The 27,112-nt window shown below is 36.5% G+C and overlaps 1 protein-coding gene across 2 annotated transcripts in view; it reads left to right on the top strand.

Moving 5' to 3' along the window:
• GABRA4 (gamma-aminobutyric acid type A receptor subunit alpha4) overlaps positions 1-27,112 on the top strand; it is a 65,313-nt gene that overhangs the window by 18,637 nt on the left and 19,564 nt on the right. The window contains exons 6-8 of one of the 2 annotated variants that reach the window (XM_007118206.2): positions 1,219-1,362; positions 2,860-3,012; positions 9,946-10,205. In XM_007118206.2, the coding sequence (XP_007118268.2) occupies positions 1,219-1,362; positions 2,860-3,012; positions 9,946-10,205 (557 nt within the window). The remainder of the gene's footprint in view (positions 1-1,218; positions 1,363-2,859; positions 3,013-9,945; positions 10,206-27,112) is intronic. The other variant, XM_007118208.1, reaches the window with a different exon arrangement.

Here is a 27,112-nt window from a genome sequence, read left to right on the forward strand (position 1 = left end):
GAGGCCCATCATACTTATCAAATAAAGTTACTTAATTACTTTGGAAGGAGAAAAATAACATTTAACTATGTTTACAATTCATAGGCATGAGAAAAAACAGGGGGAAAAATGGTTATAAGATAACCAATAGTAGGATACCTGATTTAAAATATCATGCAGGATCGTAGCATTCTGGGACTTTAAATGTATGATTAAGCATAAATATACTTCAGAAGATAAACTTTGACACACAATTGTATAATGCTAAATGACAACACAAGCCTTATAGTTTGTTTTGCAAAGTCGCTTATAAAGATAGTCTCCCTAGGTATCAATTCCTTTGGTAGAATTAAACACTTTCACTGAGGACCTACTGTGCTCTAGGCCTTTTAGGAAGGTTTGCAGAGGGTAGCATACAATTCATCTTTGTTCTTCTGAACTCATTTGTGTGTGAGCCAAGCTATCTGTTCTGGGTAGACTGGTAAGCAAGCAGCTGGTCTCCATTTGTACTGAACACCAAATAATAGAAAATGGGCTTGAATTGCCGCTGGGAGGGATTTGTTGAAGATGGAAGGGAAAATGTTCTGATTGTGAGAGTTTAAAGGTAGTGGAACTGGTTGTGTAAAGTACATTCCCTGGAGAGCTTGATAAACAGCATAGCCAGTTGTTACCGCAGAGTGGTTCCCAAAAAGCATGGGTATTGCCCAGAGGCAGAGTCTGGAATAGGTGACCCCTGGAGAGCTCTCCCAACAGTAGGATTTGCTCTTTTTGTTTTTGTTGGTGTATTATTATAGGCAGCATCTGGTACATTTCTAATTGGCAGAGCTGCATTAGGATGGAAGACGTTGATATTGGTCAAATACTGGAAGTGAGTTAGAAAGGAAGGGAGTAGCAGTTGTACAGTACTTTTAGGGGTTTATTATTTCTGCTTTTCAACTGTTTATCCTATTAGTATGGAAACATACCAAGTGTACTGATGCATACATAGCATTTTAGTTGCCTTAGTTATAGTCTCCCCTCCAAAACTTCGGCATAAAAATAAGAAATATGCCCAGTTGCAAGGCTGTTTATTTCATCTTTACAGTCTTCTCAATCTTAAACGTGTTTGAATAAATCATAATGATTCTTGTTTTCATTTATTACATCTTTCCTGAACATGTGTAATATTCTTAATCGTTGACCATCAGTGCTGATGGAAAAGGAGCTCTGAATCTAACCACATTCTGTGCTCTCATCCAGATGCTTATCCGAAGAGTGAGATGATTTATACGTGGACAAAAGGTCCTGAGAAATCAGTAGAAGTTCCAAAGGAGTCTTCCAGCTTAGTTCAGTATGACTTGATTGGGCAAACTGTGTCAAGTGAAACTATCAAATCCATCACGGGTGAGATGTTTAACAATTTGAGTCAATATGCTACCTGGCATTAGCAATGGAGTTTTGTCCTAACTTCTTCATTGAAATATCTCGTGTTTTCAGGGGACAACTAAAGGTTTCCACAAATAGAGTTGATGCATAAATCACAGTTCAGACTTTCTTTATTTATATTTAAATCTTGTTTTAGTTTAAAATAAATTCTGAGTTGGTGACATGTGAGAAGTGAGCTGGTTTTCTTATTCAGAAACAAAAGCCAATAATCAAATAAATATATCAAAACTTCAACAGAAAACAAAAGCCAATAATCAAATATATCAAAACTGTTTTCAACAGAATTCTGAGGCGGGAAATCTGACCATTAATTTTTGAGCACTGGATTTCCCTGTTTTTTGGTGCTTTCCCCAAATCATTTTTTTTAAATCTCGGACAATTTTTGTGGTGCTACGCTACCCTCTTTTCAAAAGTAAAAGCAAAATATAAAGCTTAATTATAAAAAATATTAAGAGTGTATATTAAAGCTGTCACATGAGTAGATGGATGATTATTATTGATGATTCTTGGTCTGTACTTGCTTCGGGGATGTGAATGGTAAGAAGCATAGGATTTAGTTTTTGTCATATTCAGTGGGGAAAAACAGCTAATTATTGCTTATTCTAAAACTATTCCTTACATACACATATCACCAGGAAAAAATATTGTTTTTGAAGACATTTCTTTTCCAGCCTGTAAGTGGGATTAAAAATGCATTTGGGGAGGATTTGAGGCTTCTGAATCTTGGACTTCACAGTCTGAGAATAAAGCTACTGCTTCCTAAGTAACTTTCTCAATACATTCCTTTCAGATGTAACATTAAAAATATTATCAAGAGCTACCAGAAATCTGATGGTATATTTACTTATTAGCTTTTTTAGGTTTTTGTCTAAATGCCAATAAAACATGCCTGAACTCAGGGATGTTACGTATGGCTCTATGTTATATGTGTTTCTTTGTATTTTTCTTCACATATACCACATTTAGAAATAAAGCTCTTTCCTAAAACTAAGACAGTAAGGTAACCTTTCCCTAAACATATATGTATATATATAACGTATACCTGTGTATTCCAATTCTTTCTAAAATTAAGCTTTATATTTTCATGTGTGTGTGTATTTTCATTTTTTTCTAGTGATTTTCCATAAAAGTTAGGTCTAAATTCTGCTCTAGAAAATGCTGAAAGTGAAGGCTAATCGCTTTAAAATAGAAAGCACTGCAAGAATTTTTCTAAAGTTATATAGCCCAACTTATTAAATTGCTTAATTACTACATGCAACAGAAATGTTTTTCTGTGTAATGACGTGCAGTATCATTCCCCCCCAGTTGGGAACTACATATTTCTCAGTGCTTGTGTTGTTACGCAATCCGATACTTTCTTTGCCTAGAATACTGTTAGTCTGAAATATGATTATAAAGCCATTGAATAATTGCCCGCAGAACCTATAACATATTTTCCTCATGTTTCATTCGCAGGTGAATATATCGTTATGACGGTTTACTTCCACCTCAGACGGAAGATGGGTTATTTTATGATTCAGACGTACATTCCATGTATTATGACAGTAATTCTTTCTCAAGTTTCATTCTGGATAAATAAGGAATCAGTTCCAGCTAGGACTGTATTCGGTAATTATAATCATTTCTTGGGTATTTTTGTCCACTTGACATTTTGATCATGGGAATAACCTTTAGATATCATCTCTAACAAAATATTAAACAGAAATATATCTGGCTGTGCTAAGTAAAGAATCACATAAGGTTTCATTTTTATCAGCCAATACAAAGTAATAAAGCTTGAGAGGATATGGGCAGTCCATCCCTTCCTTTGGGGCTCCACCAGATTTCCTTTATTGGGAACTGGCAGGTGAAGACCAAGTGTGAATCTGAATATAATTTCACTTTGGGTGATGTTCTTGGGTTCCTAGCTTAATGCTGTGTAATTGAATTAAAAATCATATCTATGTGTTGGAATGAAATACATTGGGAGCTTAAAATAAAACAAATAAAAGTCGTGGATGAATGAATATGAAAACCTTAGAATAATTTGCCTTTTAACGAAGAGGAACAAAAGGCAAATGGTTTAAATGCATGGAATTGGAAGTATTATATGCTTAGTTTATTAGCTCGTTGTTATATTCTACCTACATCTTTTTTTTCAGAATACTACACATTTTATTCTTTTTGCTTTTACAGTAGCTTCCTATATATCATATTCTTAACCATATGAAGTCCAGAACACCTGAGTTTTAAATTTTTATAGCTGAAAATAAGCCTTTTGCGTATCAGTCTTGCTTTTAAATATGAAAATTAGTTATAACGATATTTATTTAATTTAACATATCTCTCTATTCTTTTTCTATTGATTGTGAGTGGCAAAAGCATTCAGTTATGGGATGAAAATGATCAGAATTACTCTGGAATGGAGGTATAGTCCTCACAAGAGATGCCAATTTCCCTTTGCTTTTTCTACTTGGTAGAAAGCCAAATAGAAGCCATGGTATAATATCCCTCATCACACAACAGCTGAAGGGATGCTGGTGAGAAGGAACTGGAGAGAATGGGAACTTCTCATCCCACCCCTGATCCATTTAGAGAACTTCTGATATAAGGGCATCTTAGTGTTCTCAGTGGACCTGAATGTGGGGTGTTTGCCACGGACACCCTCCCCCACCCCTTTAGGTTCACTCAAGAAGGTTTTGGAATCCTACCAGGGATACTCTTAGAGGAGGGTCAGTGCCGGGGGTAGGGTGTGACCTCACGAAGGCAGTGAACAGGTGTTATGGCACTACCTACTTCATAGAGTTGTGAAGGTTCATTGCAAGTGTTGAGTAAATTTTAGCTTTTAAAAATAGGTGTGAAAATGAAAGAGAAAAAAACACATCTAAGCTTTGGACTCCAATAGGTCAGGTTTTTAAACCCACATCTGCCACTTATTTTCTCCATTCATAAAATTGTCATAACACATGTCTCCTTCATAGACTAGTAAAGATTTAGAATTATGTGCAGTACTCATTACAGGGTATATGGAGCACTTAGCACCTATTAGTTACTCTTTCCCATATGCTCTATTGCATAGGGGAGATTTATTTTCTTATGACCTGGTTTCCTTGATTATTAACTGTTTTTAAAAGGAAATATGCATTATTATGTAATGCCAGACACTCTGCTAAATTCTTTTTTTTTAAATGAAATACAGTTTATTTGCAGTGTTGTGTTAGTTTCAGGTGTACAGCAAAGTGACTCAGTCATATATATATATACACATATATGTATATTCTTTTTCATATTCTTTTCCCTCCGAGGTTATTACAAAATATTGAGTATTGTTCCCTGTGCTATAAGTAGGTCCTTGTTGTTTATTTTATGTATAGTAGCTTGTATATATTAATCCCAAACTCCTAATTTATTCCTCCCCCCACTTTCCTCTTTGGTAACCATAAGTTTCTTTTCTATATCTGTGAGTCTGTTTCTGTTTTGTAAATAAGTTCATTTGTATCACTGCTTACGTTCCACATGTAAGTGATATCCTATGATATTTTTCTTTCTCTGTCTGGCTTACTTCACTGAGTATGATAATCTCTCGGTCCATCCATGTTGCCGACAAGGGATTAATCTGCTAAATGCTTGATGTCCATTCTCTCATTGAGTGCAGTGAGCGCTCAGTTAACCTTGGGTCTACACATCATGTCCAGAGGCAGCCTGACTGGGCAGGAAGTATCTGCTGAGGCTGAGAACCAGATCAAAGTCCCTTAACTTTTCCTCGTACAAAAAATATTAATATTTCAGGAACTATCATCATTGAAGATAAAAATAAAATTACTTTTACACATATACCATCTTTTTTCTATGTTCCTAAATAATTTCTAGAACAGATAATATTGACCCATTAATGATGCCTTTGATTAAGAGGTAGTCATGTCAAAAGTGCAGACTCGGGAGCGAGACAAAAGTTGTAACCCCAAAGTCTACCACTTATTAGCTGTGAACCTTCAGTGAGTTATTTCTACCTGTTTCCTCACATGTTACAACAGGATACATTGTTGCTACTACACAGGGTTGCTAGGAGGATTCAATGAGTTAATTTGTTTTTTTGTTTGTTTGTTTATTTTGGGATTTTTTCCTTTTTAAAAATTTTTTATTTATTTTTGGCTGTGTTGGGTCTTTGTTGCTGCGCACGGGCTTTCTCTAGCTGTGGTGAACTGGGGCTACTCTTTGTTGTGGTGCATGGGCTTCTCAATGCGTTGGCTTCTCTTGTTGCGGAGCAGGGGCTCTAGGCACCCGGGCTTCAGTAGTTGCGGCACATGGGCTCAGTAGTTGTGGCGTGTGGGCGCTAAGGCATGCGGACTTCAGTAGTTGTGGTGAGCGGGCTCTAGAGCGCAGGCTCAGTAGTTGTGGCACACGGGCTTAGTTGCTCCGCCGCACGTGGGATCTTCCCGGACCAGGGATCGAACTCGTGTCCCCTGCATTGGCAGGCGGATTCTTAACCACTGCGCCACCAGGGAGGGAGGCCCCCAATGAGTTAATTTGGATAAAGCCCTTGGAACAATGCCTACCACACAGTAAATACTATTTTTAGTGTCATTGATTACTATGACAGTTCACGCTGCCATCTCCCTCATTTGAGAATCACTACTTGATACTATAATGTGAATGTTCTCCATATTTTCTAGTTGCTGTGATTGGTTGATAAGCTTTGAAAGCCTTCTTGGTTGATTATAAACTCATACCCACTGTTTTGTCCCATTTGTCCCCAAATAATAGAGATTTCCAGCGGTATGGGGAGAGATAGCATTGATTATATATTATATTGCCCACCCAACATTTCCTATCCAGATAACATACTGTAAGGAAATTAAGTAGCATGTGGTAAGGATACCAGTAACACTAATAATGATGATGATAAGATTTGCCATGTACTGATAGGGGTCATCTTTATTTAATCTTCACAATAACTCAGCAAGGTAGGCATTATTAATTTCATATGGCTAAGGATCTAGACTCAAAGAGATTAAGAAACTTGTATAAAGTCATATATTTAAGCGATAGACCCAAGACAATTTCTGCCTAACTTTGAGAACTCTCCCATTTCTACTGTGCCTTTCTTTCTTTACAGGGGGTCTGGGGACATGGGGGCTTGTGGAGAATTCCAGAGCTGCTGAGTGAAATTGGCTGTGTGCTGAGGATACTTTGTGGGTAGCTTTTTCCATTGGTTTCTTTCTGATTGTGCTTATGGACCAAGATATTGGTTTTGATTGACCAGGGAAATTATGCCCAATAATTAAGTCTTCTAAGACCTAAGATGTGTCAGAATGGTAATTATTAAATTGTTTATTGATGCTTTCGAAGGTATTTCCTTAAGGAAGTTAAGTTTTAAGTATTTGCGGGCATGTAAGTACTCTTTCATTTGAGATTCAGATAAAAAAACTAATTCTGGTCTAGTATTTATCTTTTCTAATTCTCATTTTGCTCTTCACTCAAGGAGAGAATTTTCTGGATCAGGGGTGTCTTTCAAGATCATGCAAAAACAAAACCAAAAAAAATCAGTGTAAATATGAGAAGTAGAGTGTGCTAAATTCTCTGGAAAGGGCTTCTATCTCTAAAGTTGTATGCCTCTAAGTTTTCTAATTATTCCAGTATAGTAAAACATGAAATCTGAGTAAATGCCAGCTGGCATATGTACATCATTACTAGTTCATTTTCTAGGAGTGGCTAGCCAAAAATTCACTCTTGTGTACAGTCTTAGCCTACTCGTACATGTCCTCTTCCAGCTTCTGGGCCAACCAATATGGTGCATATTCAGCACTCTAAAAACAGGAACTGGCGTCAGTACTTGAACGTGTCAAAAAAATTCCATGGTTATTAAAGTGCTTTCAGGGTAGATGTGGTAACGGATGTACTATCTTCCTCGATGCAGAGGAAGCATGGCTTCTTATCTGAAAAGTTGGCATCTGTTTGCTATTGTGTTGGTGTTTATTTAACCAAATGTTCCACCTAAAAACAGGTGTAATAAGCCCATTCCTGTTGTGCTAGTGCTTTCTTAAATTTGAACTCCAGGCAGAGAAACTTTTTAATGTCTAAAGGGATGGCAACTTCAAACACTCAGCCAATTGTTTATGCCAGTTACTTTCCTAATTTTGCCAACGGTCATAAAATAGGAGCCATAATATCTGAAGGGTCTTTCTACAAACTTTAGAATCAAGTTTACCCTAGACAATGAAAGAGAGATGGAAAGCGGCCACATATCCAATGTTTTTGCGTTGATGTCCATACATTATTGAACATATTCATAAACCTGGTGATCCACCCTCCTTAACATTCAGAAAGTAATTTTTGGATTCATGGCTCAATAATTGAATTAATACTCTGCTTATTTGGCATTAATAATGGAATTTCTTCTCATACTGCAGGAGAAGAGGAAGACCACTACTTCTGGTCCTCAGGAGAAATCGTTCTATTACCAAAAAAATGTTCAAAGCACCATGGAGAATCTTAAGTTGCTTATATTTGAGTTTCAGTTTCCTTTTCGATTATCACAGTATGGTCTCTGTGAAATTTTCTGATTTCTGAGCAGTATTCTTATTTACACTGCACTGTTCATTTTTTATTTTCAAGTGCTTTCAGCACAATTTCTATGCTATTAGAGGAAATATGCTTAATAAAGTTGTAGAACATTTTTGAATTCTTAATAGGCCATTAAACTTAAGTTGTTATGAATAAGAAGAAAAACTTTGATATATCTTTAAATTTTTTAGCTAAAATTTTTCAGAATTAATTTAGGGTTTATTCACATATCTCACAATGAGCATGGGAATGGTGCCATTTTCCTGAGATTTAAAATAGAGACCTAAAAGTCCTGAGGTCTCTTTTCGAAACAAAGTCTACTAAATTCACAAGATTGCATTTTCATAGGCATTTAGGTATTTATATATTTGACTGAAAAAACACATTTTAAAATCTGTTTTTGACTAATAAAATGCTAAAAATAGCATGAAAAATTTTTAAAGGGGAATACAACCAAATTCTCAACTTTCTTCCTCTGTATAGTTTATGGAATGTTTTTGAAAGATCCATAGCTCAGAAGCTACACAGTTGCTCTAATTTTTCATGTTCTAAACATTGACAATTCAGAAGGGACTAGAAAGAAAATGGATTGGTGAAGAGCTGCAAAATGTATTTTTATTTATAGTGCATTTATCATGTGCTCAGCACTACGTGAAATAAGGTAAATCCCGAAGCAGTGTTAGACATTATGCCCTTAAGAAGTCTATGCTCAATCAAGTAGGGGAAACAAAGCTCACACAAATGGAACAATTAGGGAACAATACAAGGCAGAACATAATTAAGTGCTGAGTTGAGAAGACAGTATTATTTCTCCTTACATCAAAATATTATTATTATTTTATTATTTCATGGGACTCACTATTTTTTCAGTTTAACGTGTGTTATTTGGCTTTCAGCTATGGATTGGCGTGGACTGGATATAGTTTATGCCTTCATCATTGTTATTGTCATCATCACCATCCCCAAACACCTGGGTGTGTCAATTCAAGAGATTTCCTAGGCATTACATAGAATGAGTTTAAATGGATATGGTAAATCTCCATGTAAATTTCCAAGCTTAACTACATAACATGGATTAGATACACAGAGAGACAAAGGTTCAGAAAGGGACAATTGTGCAAATATTAGCATCCTTACGTAATGCATTTCTCTGTAGTTTCAGTGGCAAGTGGAATTCTTCCATTGAGAATGGGGACTGACTTTTTTCCCAGGCTGAGAAGGCTTTTCTGGAGATGATATACTTCAGAAGCCTATTGATGCATGAGAAGTACCTCTATTCTTGTTGCCAATATTTTCCTGCCAACCATAAACTGATGGGCAGTAGACGTCCAATATTTTTAAAGCCAAATTATTCTATTTCTCAGGAGTATACCTATGTTGTTTTATATAAATTAAGCTATTTTTACAGCTAGTAAATTTATTATTTTAAGTCAGTAAGTAATATTCAGGTAAAGACTATAAATACATATAACTTGTGCTTTTTCTGATAGAGAGTCTCAACAGCAGTGGGCCATGCCTACCCCAGGAATTCTGATGCTTCAATTTTCATTGCTACCATCTTCCCACTCCTGGTTGAGAGTCAGTGCTTCAATGAGTCACACTTCCTGTTAGGTGTGTGTTGAGTTTCTCAGGTACATTGGCCCAGGTACGAACATCAACCCAATATATGTTAGGTGCCTTACATACTTTTAATCTTCATTGTAAACCCAGTAAGTGGGTATCAAATGAAACCAGTGAGTTTTCCTAACTTAATCCAACTCACACTGAGCCAGTGATTAGAAGAGCCAGGATTTGAACCATATCTGTCTCTCACTCCAAAGCCTGTGCTAATTTCACTAAACCACTATGACTGGAATCTTACATCAAAGATGGTTTGGTTTGAGTTATTGTAAACTTTGTTACCCTCACCCCACCAAACTTCCAGGTCTTTTTGTTTGTTTTTTTTTTGCACTGAAGTAACCATAAAGTATTTTGTCTCTCTGCTCTTTTGCTTTGAAGGAATAACCACAGTCCTCACCATGACCACACTGAGCATCAGTGCCCGGCATTCTTTGCCCAAAGTGTCCTATGCGACTGCCATGGATTGGTTCATAGCTGTCTGCTTTGCTTTTGTGTTTTCGGCCCTTATTGAGTTTGCTGCTGTCAACTACTTTACCAATGTTCAAATGGAAAAAGCCAAAAGGAAGACATCAAAAGCCCCCCAGGAAATTCCAGCTGCTCCAGTGCTGAGAGAAAAGCATCCTGAAGCACCTCTGCAGGTATTTGACTTAATATCCTTTAATTTAAGATTTCAGCGTCTTGGTCAAATTTGCACTGCCAGGGAAAAGCTAAGAAGTTGAAGACCCCAATGACAATTTGTAAGGCATTTAAAAATCCAGAAAAATATTAAAGGATAATCATGCATTTAAACTTTAAAACTGTGATTAGTGGCTTAAAAGTTAAACAGCTCTGGATGAGCTTGAGGTACACAGTTAGTTGTTTGAAAGTTCTTTTCAGGATTAAAAAATTTTTATAGAGAGGGGCAAAATCTTATGTATGCACTTAAAAGAAACCTGTGGATACCCTTAAGTGGGTTGGAAAGGCATCTCAGTAGAGTTCATTGAACAAAGTAAAGCAGCAGTTCTTAACATAGCTCCACATGAGAACGATCCCATGGGGCTGTGCCCTTGTACGGAAGAAGAAAACAAAACCAATAAATAAGAAGACCCATAGTTGTAGATTATGCACATCCAAGACTGAGAATTCTTGTCCTGAAGAGACATATCTAAAAGGATATGAAAGCCTAATAAGAGCTACTATAATTTATATTGGGCACATAAGTGATTTTGTGATTAAAAAAATTAAAAAGTGACTTTTTCCTCATGGAGGCCAGTTGTACAAAACTAGCAAGATCCTCATGAAAATGAGAAAGCTAACAGCCATCCCCTCCTCCCTCTCCTCCTCTTCCTTCTCTACATTCTCTCCCTCCTCCTCTTCCTCTGATACTCTGCTCTCTCTGTCTCTTTTTCTCACTCTACTTGGCTTCCTCCTTGAATCAACAAAAATGTCTGTGGTCACACGCACAACCTTATTGTGGTTACCACAAATGGTAGTCTAAAACTCCTTTTGTCTACATGTGCCCAAACCAAAATATACATAAATCATCAACTTTATTCTCTATAGGTGATAACTCATTCCCTTAATTATTCATACACGCATTCATTCTTCTTTTTCACTCATTTAACAAACATACATTTAGTACCAACTATGAGCCAGACACTGTTTCTGGTGTGAAAAGCAAGGGTATACAAAGCCCCCTGACAAATATCTTACTCTATATAACTTATCTTTCAGTGTGTAGGGAGACAGACAATTTAAAAACATATATAGTAAGACACTTAGGTGTGTTAGATGGTGATAGTGCTATGACAGTGCTGAAGCACCAAAGTGGGAAGGAAGTGCTGGGGCCTTGTGACAGGGGTGGGATTCAGTTCAGAGACCAGGCAGGCAGGGGAATCCTGCCATAGAAGATGACAGTAGAACAATTAGGTTAGGGATTTAACCTGGCAAGGATTAACTGTTAAGGCTCCTACAGTTTATAGCTCTCCTCCCACAGGGCTCTGGACACTGGTTCTCTAAGAATGGCATGTGAGCACATAGGAAAATTATTGTCCTTCCATTAAGTAAGTCTGGATAGCTTACATTTTCCTCTAAAGGAATCAGTTTCAACAAGATTTTCAAAATTATTAGAATGAATTTTGTATACTATTTTCAGTCAAAAAAACCCCCCTGATTATCTACAGTTTTATTCCCTTTCCAATTCCCCATAGGTAATTTTATGCCCTTTCTGCCTTTTACTGTTGTTTCATTTGCTTTGCTTTGTTGTGTTGAGGCCTTGGTAGAAGAATTCTATTTACTCTCCCTTTACTTGTTTACTTTACTTTTTTTTTCTAATTACTGACAAGATTTATTTTAATTTCATCTTTCTGCAGGTTAATGTTGTTACTCTTTTTCAGCTTCTTGAGTTTAGTTCTTATTAATTTATTTTCACTGTTTCTTATTTAATAATAAAGTTTCCTTTATTGCAATGAGATTTGCTTTGCCTGTAGCGTTAGCCAATTCATAACTTTTGATATGTTATATTATTGTAATTATTTGCTAAGTATTCTGCAGTATGCTGCTATTTTTCTCTACAAGCTCAGAATTATTTGGAAGATAATGTTAAAGTTTCCGAATGGAATTTTATTTGTCTCCATTGTATTTTTCGTCGTATCACTTTATGTTCAGAAACGTTACTTGTACAGATTTGAATGTTGTTGATATTTTCATTGTGCCCTGAGTTATGCTAAAAGCTTATAAATGTTTGATGGCAATTTAAAGGAGTTGACTGTTAGTTATTAAATTAATTTTACCTAAAACATTATTATTTTACCCTCTTAATAAGTCACTTCTTGATCTTTCAAATACCAAGAAAGTTATGAAAAATTCTCCCACAAATATTATGAGATTGTGTTAGTGCGTTTTGCATTTTAACTATTTTTGTTTTATGTGTTTTGATGCTTCAATATTCAACATGTAAAGATTTATAACAGCTCTATTTTCATATCACTCTATTAATTTAATCATAAAATAACCTTTTTGGGGAGGTTCCATATAATGCCCCTTGAATTCTTTTTGATCTGATTTTATTATTTTTTTTTAATTCTTTCTTAATATTAACTTTTGTAGTATATTTTTATTGCCAAATTTTCCTATTTTTTCTTTTCTCATGTACTTTGGAAGCTATATATCATATTATTATATAACCAGTGGTTATCTTTAAGTTTTAAAATGACATATTGTAACTTATGATTTTCTAATATCGTTGAAATTGTAACATATACTGACTCTTCCATGTAGCTGTTAACTCCCCCCAACCCCAGGATTGCTCAAGTCTAAAGATTCTGCATTTGGAAATATTTTATATATAAATTATTTTTCTGTTTATAATGAGTTGATGTAGTTCCCTTTTCATTTTTGCAAGGGGATGAGGCTCCTTGCACTAGTGTTATAATAGTATAAATACATGAAAGTACCCCTTAATCAGCGAAAAAACATTCTGCAGAATTTCCAAAGGTGGGATGAGAACCAATAGTTCCTTGAAACATATCTTTTGACTACTACAGCATCACTGGTGAGTGGTAGGTTGAGTACCTCCAGTTGGCTAAGTCCACTCTTGGCAGCATGGGCCATATGCTGGGTGCAAATGGCATAATCAGGATTAAGAAGATGAAATTTGTTTGTGAAGAGTCATAATATTTAAGGGTTGAGAAGGAGTTTATAATAAAGGAGTTATAATAAATCTCATCAAAATATTCATCATATGTTTCATGTCCTCTATGGTGTGTAACCATATATGTATCATAACTTAGATTGCCACAGCAGCTTCCTGAAGAATATCTATGTTCTAAGGACAGTGATTAATGGGTTGGCCCACGCATCCTCCAGAGTACATATTGCTGCCAGAGCACAGCTGGCTTTGGAGTGTCAGTTGTCATTGAATAATTTAACTTTGAAGGTTGAGAACACATTAAAATTGAGGAAGGGAGAGAGAAAGAGAGAAAAAAATATATATAGATAAATAGGGAGAAGGAAATCAAGATGATGAAAAAGTGTGTTAAGAGCAAAATTTTAAAACATGTTACTGGAAGGAAATATTCTAATAATCTTAAGAAGTTTGGAGTTTCAGTAGAGATTCTAATCAGACAGCTGAAATTTGCTTATTCTAATATGTGTTCCAACTTGTATGGCTATTTGCTAATTTGAATGATGCTGCTTTGTTTAAACTGTGTTTAAACTCCTCCTTTGAAATTGCCTTCAGTCTGCACAATACTTGATAATTCAATAGTCCTTTGGGTTAGCTCACTAGTGGTTTGATTCATTGTCACCATATGTGACCTATGGACTGTTAATGGCCTGGCAGAGGTTTATGGTGACCATTTTTATTTCTTGGGAATTGGAAAGCTTATGGTTTATGGAATATTTATGAAGCAAGGATAAGAGGCCAACTGGAAGACTCTAAGAGCAGCTATGGGCAGCTTGAGTACTTCTTAGAGTACCTACTCGCTCACTGACTCAGGTGATTTGTATTAATAGGATGATTTGGAAAATAACTATAAAATAAAACGTGGAGATTTCTTAATAAAATCATACTTAAAACTTACTTGAAAATATATGCTGTAGCCCTTGTTCAGTCAGAAAGTATACATTAATGTATGCATGTGGTACGTTGTGAAAAAATCCAATGATATAATGACTAAAATTACTTGGAATTTTAAATTGTGTCAGGTACTATGTGATATGCTTTACATGTGCTACCTAATTTCAAGCTCACAATAACTATTTTATAGATGAAGAAACGGAGTCTTTTTAAAAATATCTTTATTGGAGTATAATTGCTTTACAATGGTGTGTTAGTTTCTGCTTTATAACAAAGTGAATCAGCTATACATATACATATATCTCCATATCTCCTCCCTCTTGCATCTCCCTCCCACCCTCCCTATCCCACCCCTCTAAGGCTTGAAGTTTTTAAGTGATGTAATCAAGATAACACAACTAGAAATGGTAGACCAAATAGAATAGGGAAGAGCAGTGAAGCACGTTTAATGAAGAAGCTAATTAGTTCGCGTTTAGACACATGGAAATTTCCGGAGTGGGACATTTTCTTCTATCCCATGATAACGACGACTTACTTTTTTCGAACTACAAGTGTGTATTTCTCCACTGTGCACCTTTCCTTTCCCAGCTACCTAATTTCTTTGTCTATTTCCATTTTACTGTAACTATTCTTCATGGACTTCTCAATATTAAAGCGTTCATAGAGTCTTACAAGGGTATTTGTAAAATTAAAGAGCTATTTGCTCTGCTTAGAGTCTTTAAGAAAAAGATGATACAAAAAAGAATATATAAATAATTCAAGATACACCTTGGATTCAATAATTCAACTGTACTCATGAGAATCTCCTTCTTTACTATCCATTCTTCAAAGTCAAACTCTAGCCCTATTTCCCAGATGAGGATCATTTTGATAGAACTTAAGGATGCCAAGGATATGGTGTCAAGTATCCACATCTACAAAGTAATAATAGAATCTGCCAGAAAGACTGATAATGAAGATTAAATTACATCCTGCATGTAAAGTACATGGTACAGTGCTTAGTACTCAGTAAATAATAGCTGTGATTATTATTTTTTTAAGTACAGTTGATTTACTATATTATATTAGTTTCATTTGTACAAACATAGTGATTGAATATTTTTATAGATTATACTCCATTTAAAGTTATTATAATATAATGGCTATATTCCCTGTTTTGTACAATATATCCTTGTAGCTTACTTATTTTATACATAGTAGTTTGTATCTCTTAATCCCCTACCCTCATCTTGCCCCTCCCTGCTTCCCTCTCCCTACTGGTAACCACTAGTTTGTTCTCTATACCTGTGAGTCTGTTTCTATTTTGTTCTATTCATTTGTTTTTTAAAAAATATTTATTTTATTTATTTATTTTCCTTATTTTTTTTTGGCTGCATTGGGTCTTAGTTGTGGCACATCGGATCTTTGTTGAGGCATGCAGGGTCTTTTCATTAAGGCGCACGGTCTGCTCGGGTTTCTCTCTAGTTGTGGTGCACAGGCTCCAGGGTGCATGGGTTCTGTAGTTTGCGGCATGCCGGCTCTCTTGTTGAGGCGTGTGAGCTCAATAGTTTTGGCGCACACGGGCTTAGTTGCCCCGTAGCATGTGGGATCTTAGTTCCCCAACCAGTGATCGAATCCACGTCCCCTGCATTGGAAGGCAGATTCTTTACCACTGGACCACCAGGGAAGTCCCTCATTCATTTGTTTTATATTTTAGATTCCACATATAAGTGATAACAAAAAGTTTTGTCTTTCTCTGTATGACTTATTTCACTAAGCATAATACCCTCCAGATCCATCCATGTTGCTGCAAATGGCAACATTCTTTTCATGGGTAAGTAGTATTTCATTGTATATGTATACCACATCTTTTTAATCCATTCATTTTTTTTTTTTTTTTTTTTTTGCGGTACGCGGACCTCTCACTGTTGTGGCCTCTCCTGTTGCGGAGCACAGGCTCCGGACGCGCAGGCTCAGCGGCCATGGCTCATGGGCCCAGCCACTCTGCGCCATGTGGGATCTTCCTGGACTGGGGCACGAACCTGTGTCCCCTGCATCGGCAGGCGGACTCTCAACCACTGCACCACCAGGGAAGCCCCCATTCATCTATTGATGGACACATAGGTTGCTTCCATATCGTGGCAACTGTAAACAGAGCTGCTATGAACATTGGGGTGCGTGTAGCTTTTCAAATTAGTGTTTTTGTTTTCTTTGGAAATATACTCAGGAGCGGAATTGCTGCATCATATGGTAACTCAGTTTTTAGTTTTTTGAGGAACCTCCATACTGTTTTCCATAGTGGCTGCACCAATTTATATTCCCACCAACAGTGTACAGGGTTCCCTTATCTCCACACCCTCTTCAGCATTTGTTATTTGTGGTCTTTTTGATGATAGCCATCTGACAAGTGTGAGGTAATGTCTCATTGTGGTTTTGATTTGCATTTCCCTGATGATTACTGTAGCTGTGATTATTATTATCCTTTATTTCTTTAAGCATCTTCAACGTTTAGTCTGTATCACATAATTTATCACTTATAATATCCTGAAGTATTTTGCATAAATTGTTTCATATGTGATTGCTTTATTTACCTACCTAGATGGTGAGCTTCTTAATAAAATTGGTTATGGCTTCATTCTGTCTTCTCATACAGCCCATAGCACAGTGTTTAATAGTCACAGTTGTTTATTATAATGAGCCGACTATAGGAATCGAACAGTAGGAAATGTGGGGCCTCTATAAACCAATATATTTATCAACAATTTCCAAAAACATTTGTATTTTATGTAAAATTCTTCTGTAAATGTGAACATTAGGTGGATGTTAAGTAGTGAGCTAGAGCTGGGTCACTGTGAGGATTGAGAACAGCAGCTACTCATTCTGAGACACACTTGTCAGCAGTTGGACTTTGCTAGTGGACAACAACAGGGAACTGAGGACGATGCTTTGAAAAACAAAAGAAAGCAAAACAAAAAGCCTCTGTAAATCTACAAGTGCAGATATGCATTATGACAAAAGCATAGTTTGTTGTCCTTGGGTCATTTTAGTCACCTCACTTACACAGGTATCAGTGCCTTTGACACCAGTGTTAAATACAGTGATATGCCAGTAAATGGTAATACACAAGCTTCATTCCATTCTAACAGGCTCTACAAACTAGGTCAGTTTCAGATTTTCATTTCAATCATTCTCAAAAATCCTCTTAGAAATGCTGTGCTTTAAATAGTTTAAGCTAACATGCAAAAAACTTTCATTTTTCCATTTATCCTTATTTCTCTCATTTCTTAACTTAGTTTAAAATCTCTTTCCCTGGCAGTTTGAACAAGGACATGATGAAGTATTGTCAGTTCACTTGACATTTCAGTGTGTTGGTGACAGAAGTTTAATGACATTCTTTGAATCATATAAATTGTACCTCCCGGAAGCCATACCTTTTTCAGTACAGAATGTTCTGTAGTTAGTAATGCTCTTTAGGCAATGAGTAATTGTTTAATTGCACAATTATTAAACTGGGTGATTTAAGTGTCAAGAATATCAGAATTATGTTTCATTTCCAACCATATTTTTCACATGGTAGTTTTGTTATGTGTCACATGCTGATTCGTGAGAAATCGTCATTTTGCTAAGGCAAGAGAGCAAATCTCAGGTAGTAATTTAACAAGTGTTTACTGAGCAACTACTGTGTACTAGTCACCATGCAAGGCACTGAGGATTCAAAGAAGACAAAACCTGGGCACTTAGTCTAGTGAAGGAGACAGGTTATTAATCTTGTAAGTGACTATATGTAATATATAGAAGTCTGAATCTTGGTTTTAGAATACTTCAGGCATGCTTATAGTAGTATAATCTTACTCTCAAATATTCACTGCTACCTTAGACCTATGTGCTGAAATACAGATCTATATATCCAATTACATACTGGGAACCTATTTTATTTATGCCTACTTTTATGGAATACCTATCAAGTGTCAGTAGGCTGGGAATACTCTGAGGGTAGTGGGGAGGTTGACATTCAACAATTAACTTCAAATAGTTAAATAATGATAAATGTGAAAAATGCTATGAAGGAGAGGTAGAGAGGGTCATGATAAATTACATCAGAGAGTTAATTTGAGACTTCAAATTAGCCTTTGAAATGCAAAAAGTGACAAGGTAAGGGATGTCATTCAAAATGACAAAGGGAGGAGAAACGATCAGTTTTAGTAGCTTATTGAAGCAATATTGTGTATATCTTGGTAATTGTTGGTGATAACATCACACGGGAAGAAAAATGCCAACATTAGCATCATAATTGAATGGCTATTTTCTCCTCCAGAAGGGGAAATGCCATAATTTCAATGCTGCATCAGGAAGGCTTGATATACTGCTAGTGTTCAAGGAAGTAGTAAGGCATCTTGTAAATCTAGTATAACACAGTTTAGGAGTGTGTGTGTGTGATATAGATATAGATTAACAGTAAACTTGTCCGTTTATTTTCATGTATTCTGTGTTTACAAATATCATGACAAAGGAAGAAGCTGTGAAGCGTACTTACATAGTACATAGATTGGGGGAGGTAGCTTGTCACCATCATCGTCATCATCATCATTGTTATTTATTTATGGTCTTCTATGTGCCATATATATATATATATATATATATATATATAGTGCTAGTTGCTTTGCATGTGTTATCTCTAATCTCCACAATACACCCTGAGATGAGTTGTTGTGTTGTTATACACATAGTTTTATGGTTAAGGACACTGAGCCTTGGTGAAGTGTTTTGGACACTTTCAGATGCACCGTGCTGTCTCTCACCTAGAGAAAACAGGCAGGCATCGAGGGATTTTGTCTCTACTCTCAGTTTTCCAGTGTAGCTTTGATCATACAACCCAATATTTGAGTTTGAATTTCTCTGTTAGATGACAAAGTTAAGCAAGATTATATCCAAATTCCCTTCTAATTTAAAAACCTGTTACTACAAACTCATCCACTATCTATAACTAATGCCATCTTGCTTTATACTCTTTAACATATGCTTACTTTCATAAGAATGGATTCTAGTGAGGATGGTTCTTTTGGGGTTCACTGAGACAGGTCAAATTAAATATTCAGATTATTTTATGCTCACCTACACAGCAAAAATCCATACTGTTCCAACAGCAATGAGAGAATCAACTGATCCTGTGTTTAATATGCACCAAGAGTATTTTAAATATTTTACATATATTCACTTATATAATTGGCATAGCAATCCTGTCCCATTTTCATCCTGTTTTATAGATGACTAATTGAGGCACAGAGTGGCCTAAGTGATTTGTCCAATCACATACCTCCCAAGTAACTGAACCAAGATTTAAACCCATATGGTCTGGCTCCAAAGTCTGGGTTTACAGCCCCTAGAAATTGCCGCCCCTCCATTGTAACCTCATCCCACAATGCTGACCCTCTGCTGTGCCTACCCTCACACACTCACTCCCCAGCCCATTCCTCATTTTTCTGAAGGTTGTCTTAATGTTCACATTGTTGAAAGTGTAAGCCGTACTATAAAACTCTACCCCATTTATAAACAAACCCTATCCCTTAGCTGGTGTTTCAGCTTACATAGAAGCCAAAATCTCAGAAAAGTAGCCACACTCTCCAAATTTCTAGTTTTGCATAAAATATATGTGGATTTTCTCAAGGCTAAAAATCACCAATTGATTGAGGTCATTTTGACTGCAGACCAATCCATAGTTTTCCCAATTTTTTGACATTTTAAACATCTAAAAATGTTGCAAAGAATTTCTTTTATTTTTGTCTTGAAATAACTGATCTAACATGCATTAATATATTCAATCAACAGTATTTATTTACAACATATGTTCAAAAGAATTCTGTTGTAAAGGTGGTGAGAAAAATTTTAAAGAATTTCAAAAGATAGTTTTTGCCCTAAATGAATTTATACTATGTCAGGTGACAGTATATTGATGTAAATAATCAAGAGGGATAGGTATTCTGTAGGGACCAAGATATGTAAAAAATGTGCTGAACTTTGGGAGGGACTGGTAGGAGAACTCAGTCTGGCAGTGAGGTGTATTTTACTGAAGGTCAGCAGGCAAAGGAGAGTAGCAAGGAAATAAGCCAACTCATTACTATAAATATCATTAGTTTGGTTTGTGATTTTTATGGGCCAGCTTGAGGATCACGCTAGAATTGCTATACAATTAATAAACTTTTACCACATTGTTGGAATTTTTATTACTTCTCCATTTACTCTGTTCCTTCCCCAGCACACCTGGCCCAGATTTGCTAAGAATCTAGCAGTTGCTCAAGAAACACCTACTGATTGGTTTCATTCCTCCTATAACTAAGCTAGATACTCAATTGTCAGGGATAGCAATATATGAAGGAACTGTACGTTTCCCCAGGTGAAATTTGTTATTAAAACTTTTTCTTAATGGTGTTTCGAATTATTATTAATTTGGTGATCTTGTTCTGTGTTAACAATGTGAGTGGGCCAGCACTTCTTTTTAGAGGGGAAAAAAATTCAGTCAGCTTCAAAAATATACAGACACTTGAAACAAATTCCCTCAATGTTTAGCTATATTTTCCAGCAAGTTCTCTTCCCTAAGCTACTGAGTAAGATTATTCATTCCTTCTGGTTTATTTGGCTAAGCTGCCAATTTCCCTTTTGCTATTTTGAGGGGCTAATTTTCCCACAACATAATATACATTGCTAAATCTCCAGCTTTTCTCTCAGCCTCAGATAATTTAGAAGTTTCAAGATGCATCAGTTCGGGTATTACTTATTTCATTTCATTTAAATAAATCAGAGGATATTATGCATAAAAATGTCTTTGGCAGAAGGAAATTATTATGTATTTTGGTCAATTTAAGGAGAGGGCATTTTCTACTCAGATTGTATGGCATGGTGTGTTTTTCTTAATATTTTCTAGTATCTCACCTTCCAGGAGATTCTTACCCTGCCTAACTTTGAATAATACATCATATTCTTTCACAATGTCTCTTTTGCTGCTTTTATTTGTGAGCCTGAATTTTCACATTCCTCTTGCTTAGCTATTCTGTAGGATTCTATTCTTTCTCCTTCATTAGCTCTTTCTTGAACTTTGACTTTAATTTTTAAAATCTACTGTATTCATATGGACAACTAGCATGGGCATTTCTTTAGTCTCTCCAGCATCATGACTCCCTAATTATGTAGTCCAGTGAATTTAGCTTCTCTCTCAAACTCTGTCTCTTTTGGGAGTAGTTTGGCTAAAGCAGACTTTTTTACTTACTTTTACTTACTTTTTGTTTGGCTAATTGAAAACAGTTGTAGGTTGCATAGTCAGAGAAAAGTCTGTCTTTAGGGGATTCAAAGAGGACAATGGGGGTGTGAAGATGAGGTTGGGGGTTAGTTTCCCTGTGAATGCTTTCTATTTTTGCTTCCCTAAAAAGTTTTTACTAAGTCCAATCAGTTTAATGTAGATATCGAGGGGTCACTTGAAAGTAAAAAATTGTACCATGAAAATTTTAGATAAAGGGAGGGAGGTAGGGAATAAGAAGGACGCCCACCATTTAGCACATCTGCACTTTTTCTTTGGCCAGGTTGTTGGCACTTGAGGATTAACACTTCCAACATTTCTTGGCAAAAGGTGGTGAGAACTCTGTATCCAAAGAGCAGAGAGTCAACTCTTCATATACAAAATGAGTGTATTATTGTCTCCAGCTTATCCAACTCTGAACACTTGGTATATCTGGGATTATTAGTCTGTTGAACAGATTTTTATTTTAAAAGAAAGCAATTTGAAGAATACAAACTATAAGACCAATGCTTAACACAGAGCCTGGCACCCAATAAATGCCCCTCCAATATTTGTTGACTGAGTCAGTGAATAAAAGAATGAATGCAATGTGGTCTCTGTAAAATAATACTACTAATAATAATGACCGAAAAGAGAAGTCCTAGATGACAACAATAACAGAGAAAACTCCCATAAACCCATTCCAGCATTGCATTTTAATTTTTGAGGCCCACACAGAGCTTTGGGATTACTGAAGGAAATCTAGATAACTCTTTTATTAACCTGAACCTACCTGATTTCTTTGGAACTCTTCCTGAGGAAGGAGCTGCTTATCCCTGCCTTTTCATTTTCTGTGCCTTTGACTCTTAGTTTTGTTGTTTGGGTTATCTCTGTGTCTTAATATAGTGAGCTACTAGATGGGAGATGAGAGTCCTGCTCAACTCTGCTGTTGAGGCTATATCTAGAAAACGAGAAAATGTTCTCTGGTTGCATGTGGACAAAGGATCTAATCGATAGTCTTCTGAGAACTGGTTTGAATGGAGAAGCTCTGGGAAGGGCATCCTGCTTGGAAGGTGAAAAAAAAGAAGCCTCTGTGGAGCTTGAAAGGTGCTTCCCTGGAATGTGAACAAGAGCTGGATAACCGTTTAGTAACTTGCTAGTTAGAGTCTCAGAGCAGATCCTTGACTGAAGAAATGTCGACAGCAGCCGTGAGTGGACAGCTGGGCACTTGACCTTCCCTGGCTACCCCTTCCATGAAGCAATGAGCCTGTCATTTGTTTTGAGAAAAGCCAGGTTTTATTTGGTTGAACCATGTAAAAACACCATTTTTGCTGGTTAAAAACAATTTTTAGAAAGTCAAAACTGGTCTTTTGAATTGAAGATGAGACCAAGATCTGACTTTTAATTTCCTTTATCAGCTGCCTCTTTTTGACAGCAAAACAGGTAATTAGTAAGAAATTGTGCTAGTGATTATAGTGATTAGCATTTGAAAATTTATTAGTTTATTTGTTTTCAAGACAAAGATTGATTTTGGAGCTGTACTCCTGGTGCCTGATGGGGGCACATCCTCTGTGGGCATCTTAATGCTCTCAGTAGGATTGTTTTGTTGGTTTGTTTATTTAATTTTGACTTGAAGCCAGAGAAGCTTCAACAGGCACTTTCCCCTGTACTGAGCTCATTCTTGCTGCTTCTGCAAGCAAGAAACCCACTTTGCTAAAGCCTTAGCTGATCCTGAAAAATGTTAACATGCTTTCTGCTTAATGTTTGCCAACGGGCTGATCTAAAAATGGCACCAAGGAGGTTACCTATTATCCACAGAACAAGAATACATTTCAGGACAGAAATAGATTATGGTCAATGGAGACTTGATCTGCTGACAGAAAGTTATATTAGTATCCCTAAGCAATTCATAAAAATAGGAGATTGTATATGGTGAATCCTGTTTTTTTTTATTTAAAAAAAGCTTTCAATATTTAAGCTCTTTTTCTCTTACTTTTCCACAGTGTTTATTTGTTGAATTGCATTCATCTTTCAAAACTCCGTAAATCACTCATTTCTGCACATTTGCAATGGGTTTGTACCATAGCCAAATTAATTTTATCAAACTCATTACTGCATATACTTTAAAGATCTGTATCGAAGCATCAAATGAGGTAGAATTTGGGATGATTTTAAAATAATTTTTAAAATGGAACATGCAGTTATTTTCTATGTGATCTTCAAGTTTCTAGCAAATTGGAAATTTTTGTTATTTTTTTCAGTTAATGTATGATGGATAGGTTGACGCTCTCTTTGCCTGTAACTACGCAAGTTTCTGCCTGTTGACCTACCAGTAAACATTTGTTCTAGACAAAATATCCTGGCTTGACCAATGGAGTGTATGGTTACCCTAATGATGGAGCAAAAGTCTTCCTCTAGCACTGAAAATTTGCTAAAGTATTTCAGTTAAATGTTTTCCAGATAACAATCTGAATGTATATGACTGTAATATGCATGCTAAAATGGAGTCAAAGGTTAAAATTACAATCCATAGGGAATTTCAGAACCTCATGAGGCAATCTGAGATAATTATTTGCTACAATTAACTTCCTGGTTACTATCCAGTCATTCTGTAGCCATTAAGTGGAACTAGCCACTCACAGTATTAGAAATTAGAGCATCTAAGTTATGTAAAATCTTAGTGTCTAACTTCCAAGACTCATAAAATTGAAGAAAACAGAGAAGTAAAAAGCATCTCATATCTTCATTGTTTGTGCAAAGTAGGGGCGAATTGTTCTATAATGTAAAACAGTTAGATACTGTTGCTTTATTCTCAGAGATTTTATTATTGGAGTGTCTTCCTCATTTTGGAAAAAAAAAAAAGATACAGAAAGATGTAAAATTTGGGGCAGAAATATGTAGGGTGAAATCAGAAGTATAAAAGTTAGAAGAGAAATACCGAATAAGATATCTCTTCTTCTGTGTCACTTGCTGGGCTCTGCTTTGTGTATTACCTAAGCACTTCAATTTTTAGGGTTTTTTTCTGTGAAGCACTAATTGAGGAAATCCTAAAGTTTCAGCATATATGTTGGCCTGAATGAGAATACATGCTGGACTTGTACTGGGAAGAGAGGGTACAAATCCAATTGTCACATTCTGGATAGAACACTGCTGTTATTTGGGATTCTGGGATTCTGCCAGATAGACCTGATTTTGCACTGAGTAGTATAACCGGACTCGTTATAGAGCGGTTCATCTCAGCAATAGCTACTTTCAATATGAACATTGTATATGTTTATCCCAGGCCAATCTGCCAGCACAGTAGAGCTAGCACAATCATACACTCTCAGCAAGGCAAGCAATGAGACAGAATCTGTTGTTTTTTTCACTAGCTCGCCATAATGTGCTTCCCCAGTTTGAATGCTTTCTGCAATCTGATTATTGTGTTTACTCCGTGGTGTTCTTTCTTCATGTCATTAATATCCTATTTTCTGGCTGAGGTTCTCTTTATTTATGATAAGAGTTTGATAGGTTTCCAAAGGATAAACAAGTGTGATTATTTTAATGGTTCAAATACAATTTGGAAGTTGAGTGGCGGTCTTATGGCTGTTTCAGATCAGCCAGATGTGTTCATGGCCTAGGCCCCAGCTATGTTCACTACTAGAACAATTTAAAGGGTGCTGAGATGATAAAGACATTAGCCAGAAGCCTCCTGATATATTGATGGTAGATGATAGATTAAGATGACAAGAACATATGTCCAAGTGGACTATGTTACCCCTTGTAACAATTCATTCGGTGCTACCATTTCCACATATGCACTCCACATGCTGAGCAGATATGCCTGTAATTCAGGTCGGAAAATCCCAGTTATCCAGGTACCAAAAAGAACCAAAAAGCTAAAGTAGGTAAAAGCACTTTTTGGTATACTGTATAGTGCCAACCTATATGAATATGCCACAATATATTTAGTTTTAGTGCAAAGCTAGTTTTTATGATACCCGAATGCTTCGAAAGCTGACAATGCATGAGTAAAAAGGGACTCTCTGTTAAGGACAAAAATTTAATCAGAAACTCATTCCAAAGTTTAATTTCAGTGTTCAGTTTTTTTTTTTTTTTCAGTAATTCAGGAAGCTGACATTAAAAGTTGCTCCAGTCCTCTTTTTAGACAGATCATTTTAACTGTTCCCTCCCTAATTACTCCACCAAGCAGAGAGAAAGAGCCTGTGAAGCCTGGCTCCCGGGCTTTTTAAGAAATTAATGAATATTGCAAAAATTGTGTTGTGCCAGAAATCATTTTTCAAGACGGCTGCAATGAGAACCCCCACCCCCACCCCTGCCACAGGCTATCCATCTCACATGCATTTCTTACAATGTATGACGGACTCTTTGTTACCTCACCCTTGAACCTGAGTGGATCCAGGCTGGCGACTCAGGACTGCTTTCTTGGATCCAGTCACCATGCTGTAAGGAAGCCCAGACCACATACAGAGACCACAGGTAGGGTATTCTGGCTGACAGTTCCAGCATCAGTGGCCAGGCATGTGAGGGAGGTGACTCCAGTACCAGCTGCTTTGACTGAAACCACATGAGAGACGCTGAATGAATGAGAACTGCCTAGCTGAGTCCAGCCAACCTCCAAACCCACGAAAGATGGTGTTAAAATGATTGCTGTTGTTTAAGGCCATGATCATCTGGGGTGATTTGTTATGCAGCACTAGATGGCTGGAAAACACATCTTTTAAGTCAGACATGCTCAAGTCAAATACTGACTCTTCCTCCTGCTAATGAGATGATGTCAGCCAAGATCTCAAATTTCTCTAATTCTCTTTGTTCCTCTTACAGATGTTTAATCTGGTATACTGCAGGTGCTCAATCAACATGAGTTTCCCCAATCTCCTCCCTCCCTCCCTCCTTCCTTCCTTCCTTCCATCTTTTCCTTTTTTGCTTGCTTACTCCTTTCCTCCCCTTCCTTCCCATGTAAATTCAATGGAGTGCAGCTGCTTTTGTGGTAGGCCATTTTAAACTGGAATATGTTAGTACCAGGTGTGGATTTAATTGGACCTTTACTTAGAATGCAAGCAGACAGAATTCAGGAGGCTTTTTTTTTTTTTTTTTTTGGTGAAAACTGCTGAATCACTTGTTCCAAAATCGCCATAAAATATACTCAGACCTTCCACAGACAGTGTGTGTGGTGTGATCAAGTGCCTTGGGGAAGTGGGGTAAATACATTTTTAAAAAAGGAAATGTTTCCATCAGTTCACAGTGAACATTATCTGAATTCAGTTCGGGCGAGGAATATCTCAAAAAGCTAGATAAAGGAAATGAAGGCATGAGCAACATGTTATTTGTAGGAATGACATACATTATCTCCTTGGCAACTGCAGGGTGGCATGCAATTTGGCAATCTATGTTGTGTCATCTTGGATGCCTGGAAGTCACTGTTTCCTATGGAAACAAAGGAAAGAACAACATGAGAAAAAGAGTTCTGATTTTAGTATGCTGAGAAAGTATTTTAAAACCGAGGGGCCAGCAGGCTTTCACAACAGAACCAGAACTCAAAATGGCATTAAATTTTCATTTATTAATTCCACAGTGCTTTAGAATATGGATGAGATCCAAATTTGCTTTGGCCCTGCTGAGCTTTTTATTCATGCTTTGTGGTCAGATGATGACTCCAGACATTTGTGTGGAACTTTCAATGCCCTGGGGTGTAGTAGGTCTTTCAGAAACATTAGGACGTCAGCTTATGCACGTTCATT

The sequence above is a fragment of the Physeter macrocephalus genome, chromosome 7 (assembly GCF_002837175.3).
Source record: "Physeter macrocephalus isolate SW-GA chromosome 7, ASM283717v5, whole genome shotgun sequence".
Classification (NCBI taxonomy): Eukaryota; Metazoa; Chordata; class Mammalia; order Artiodactyla; family Physeteridae; genus Physeter; species Physeter macrocephalus.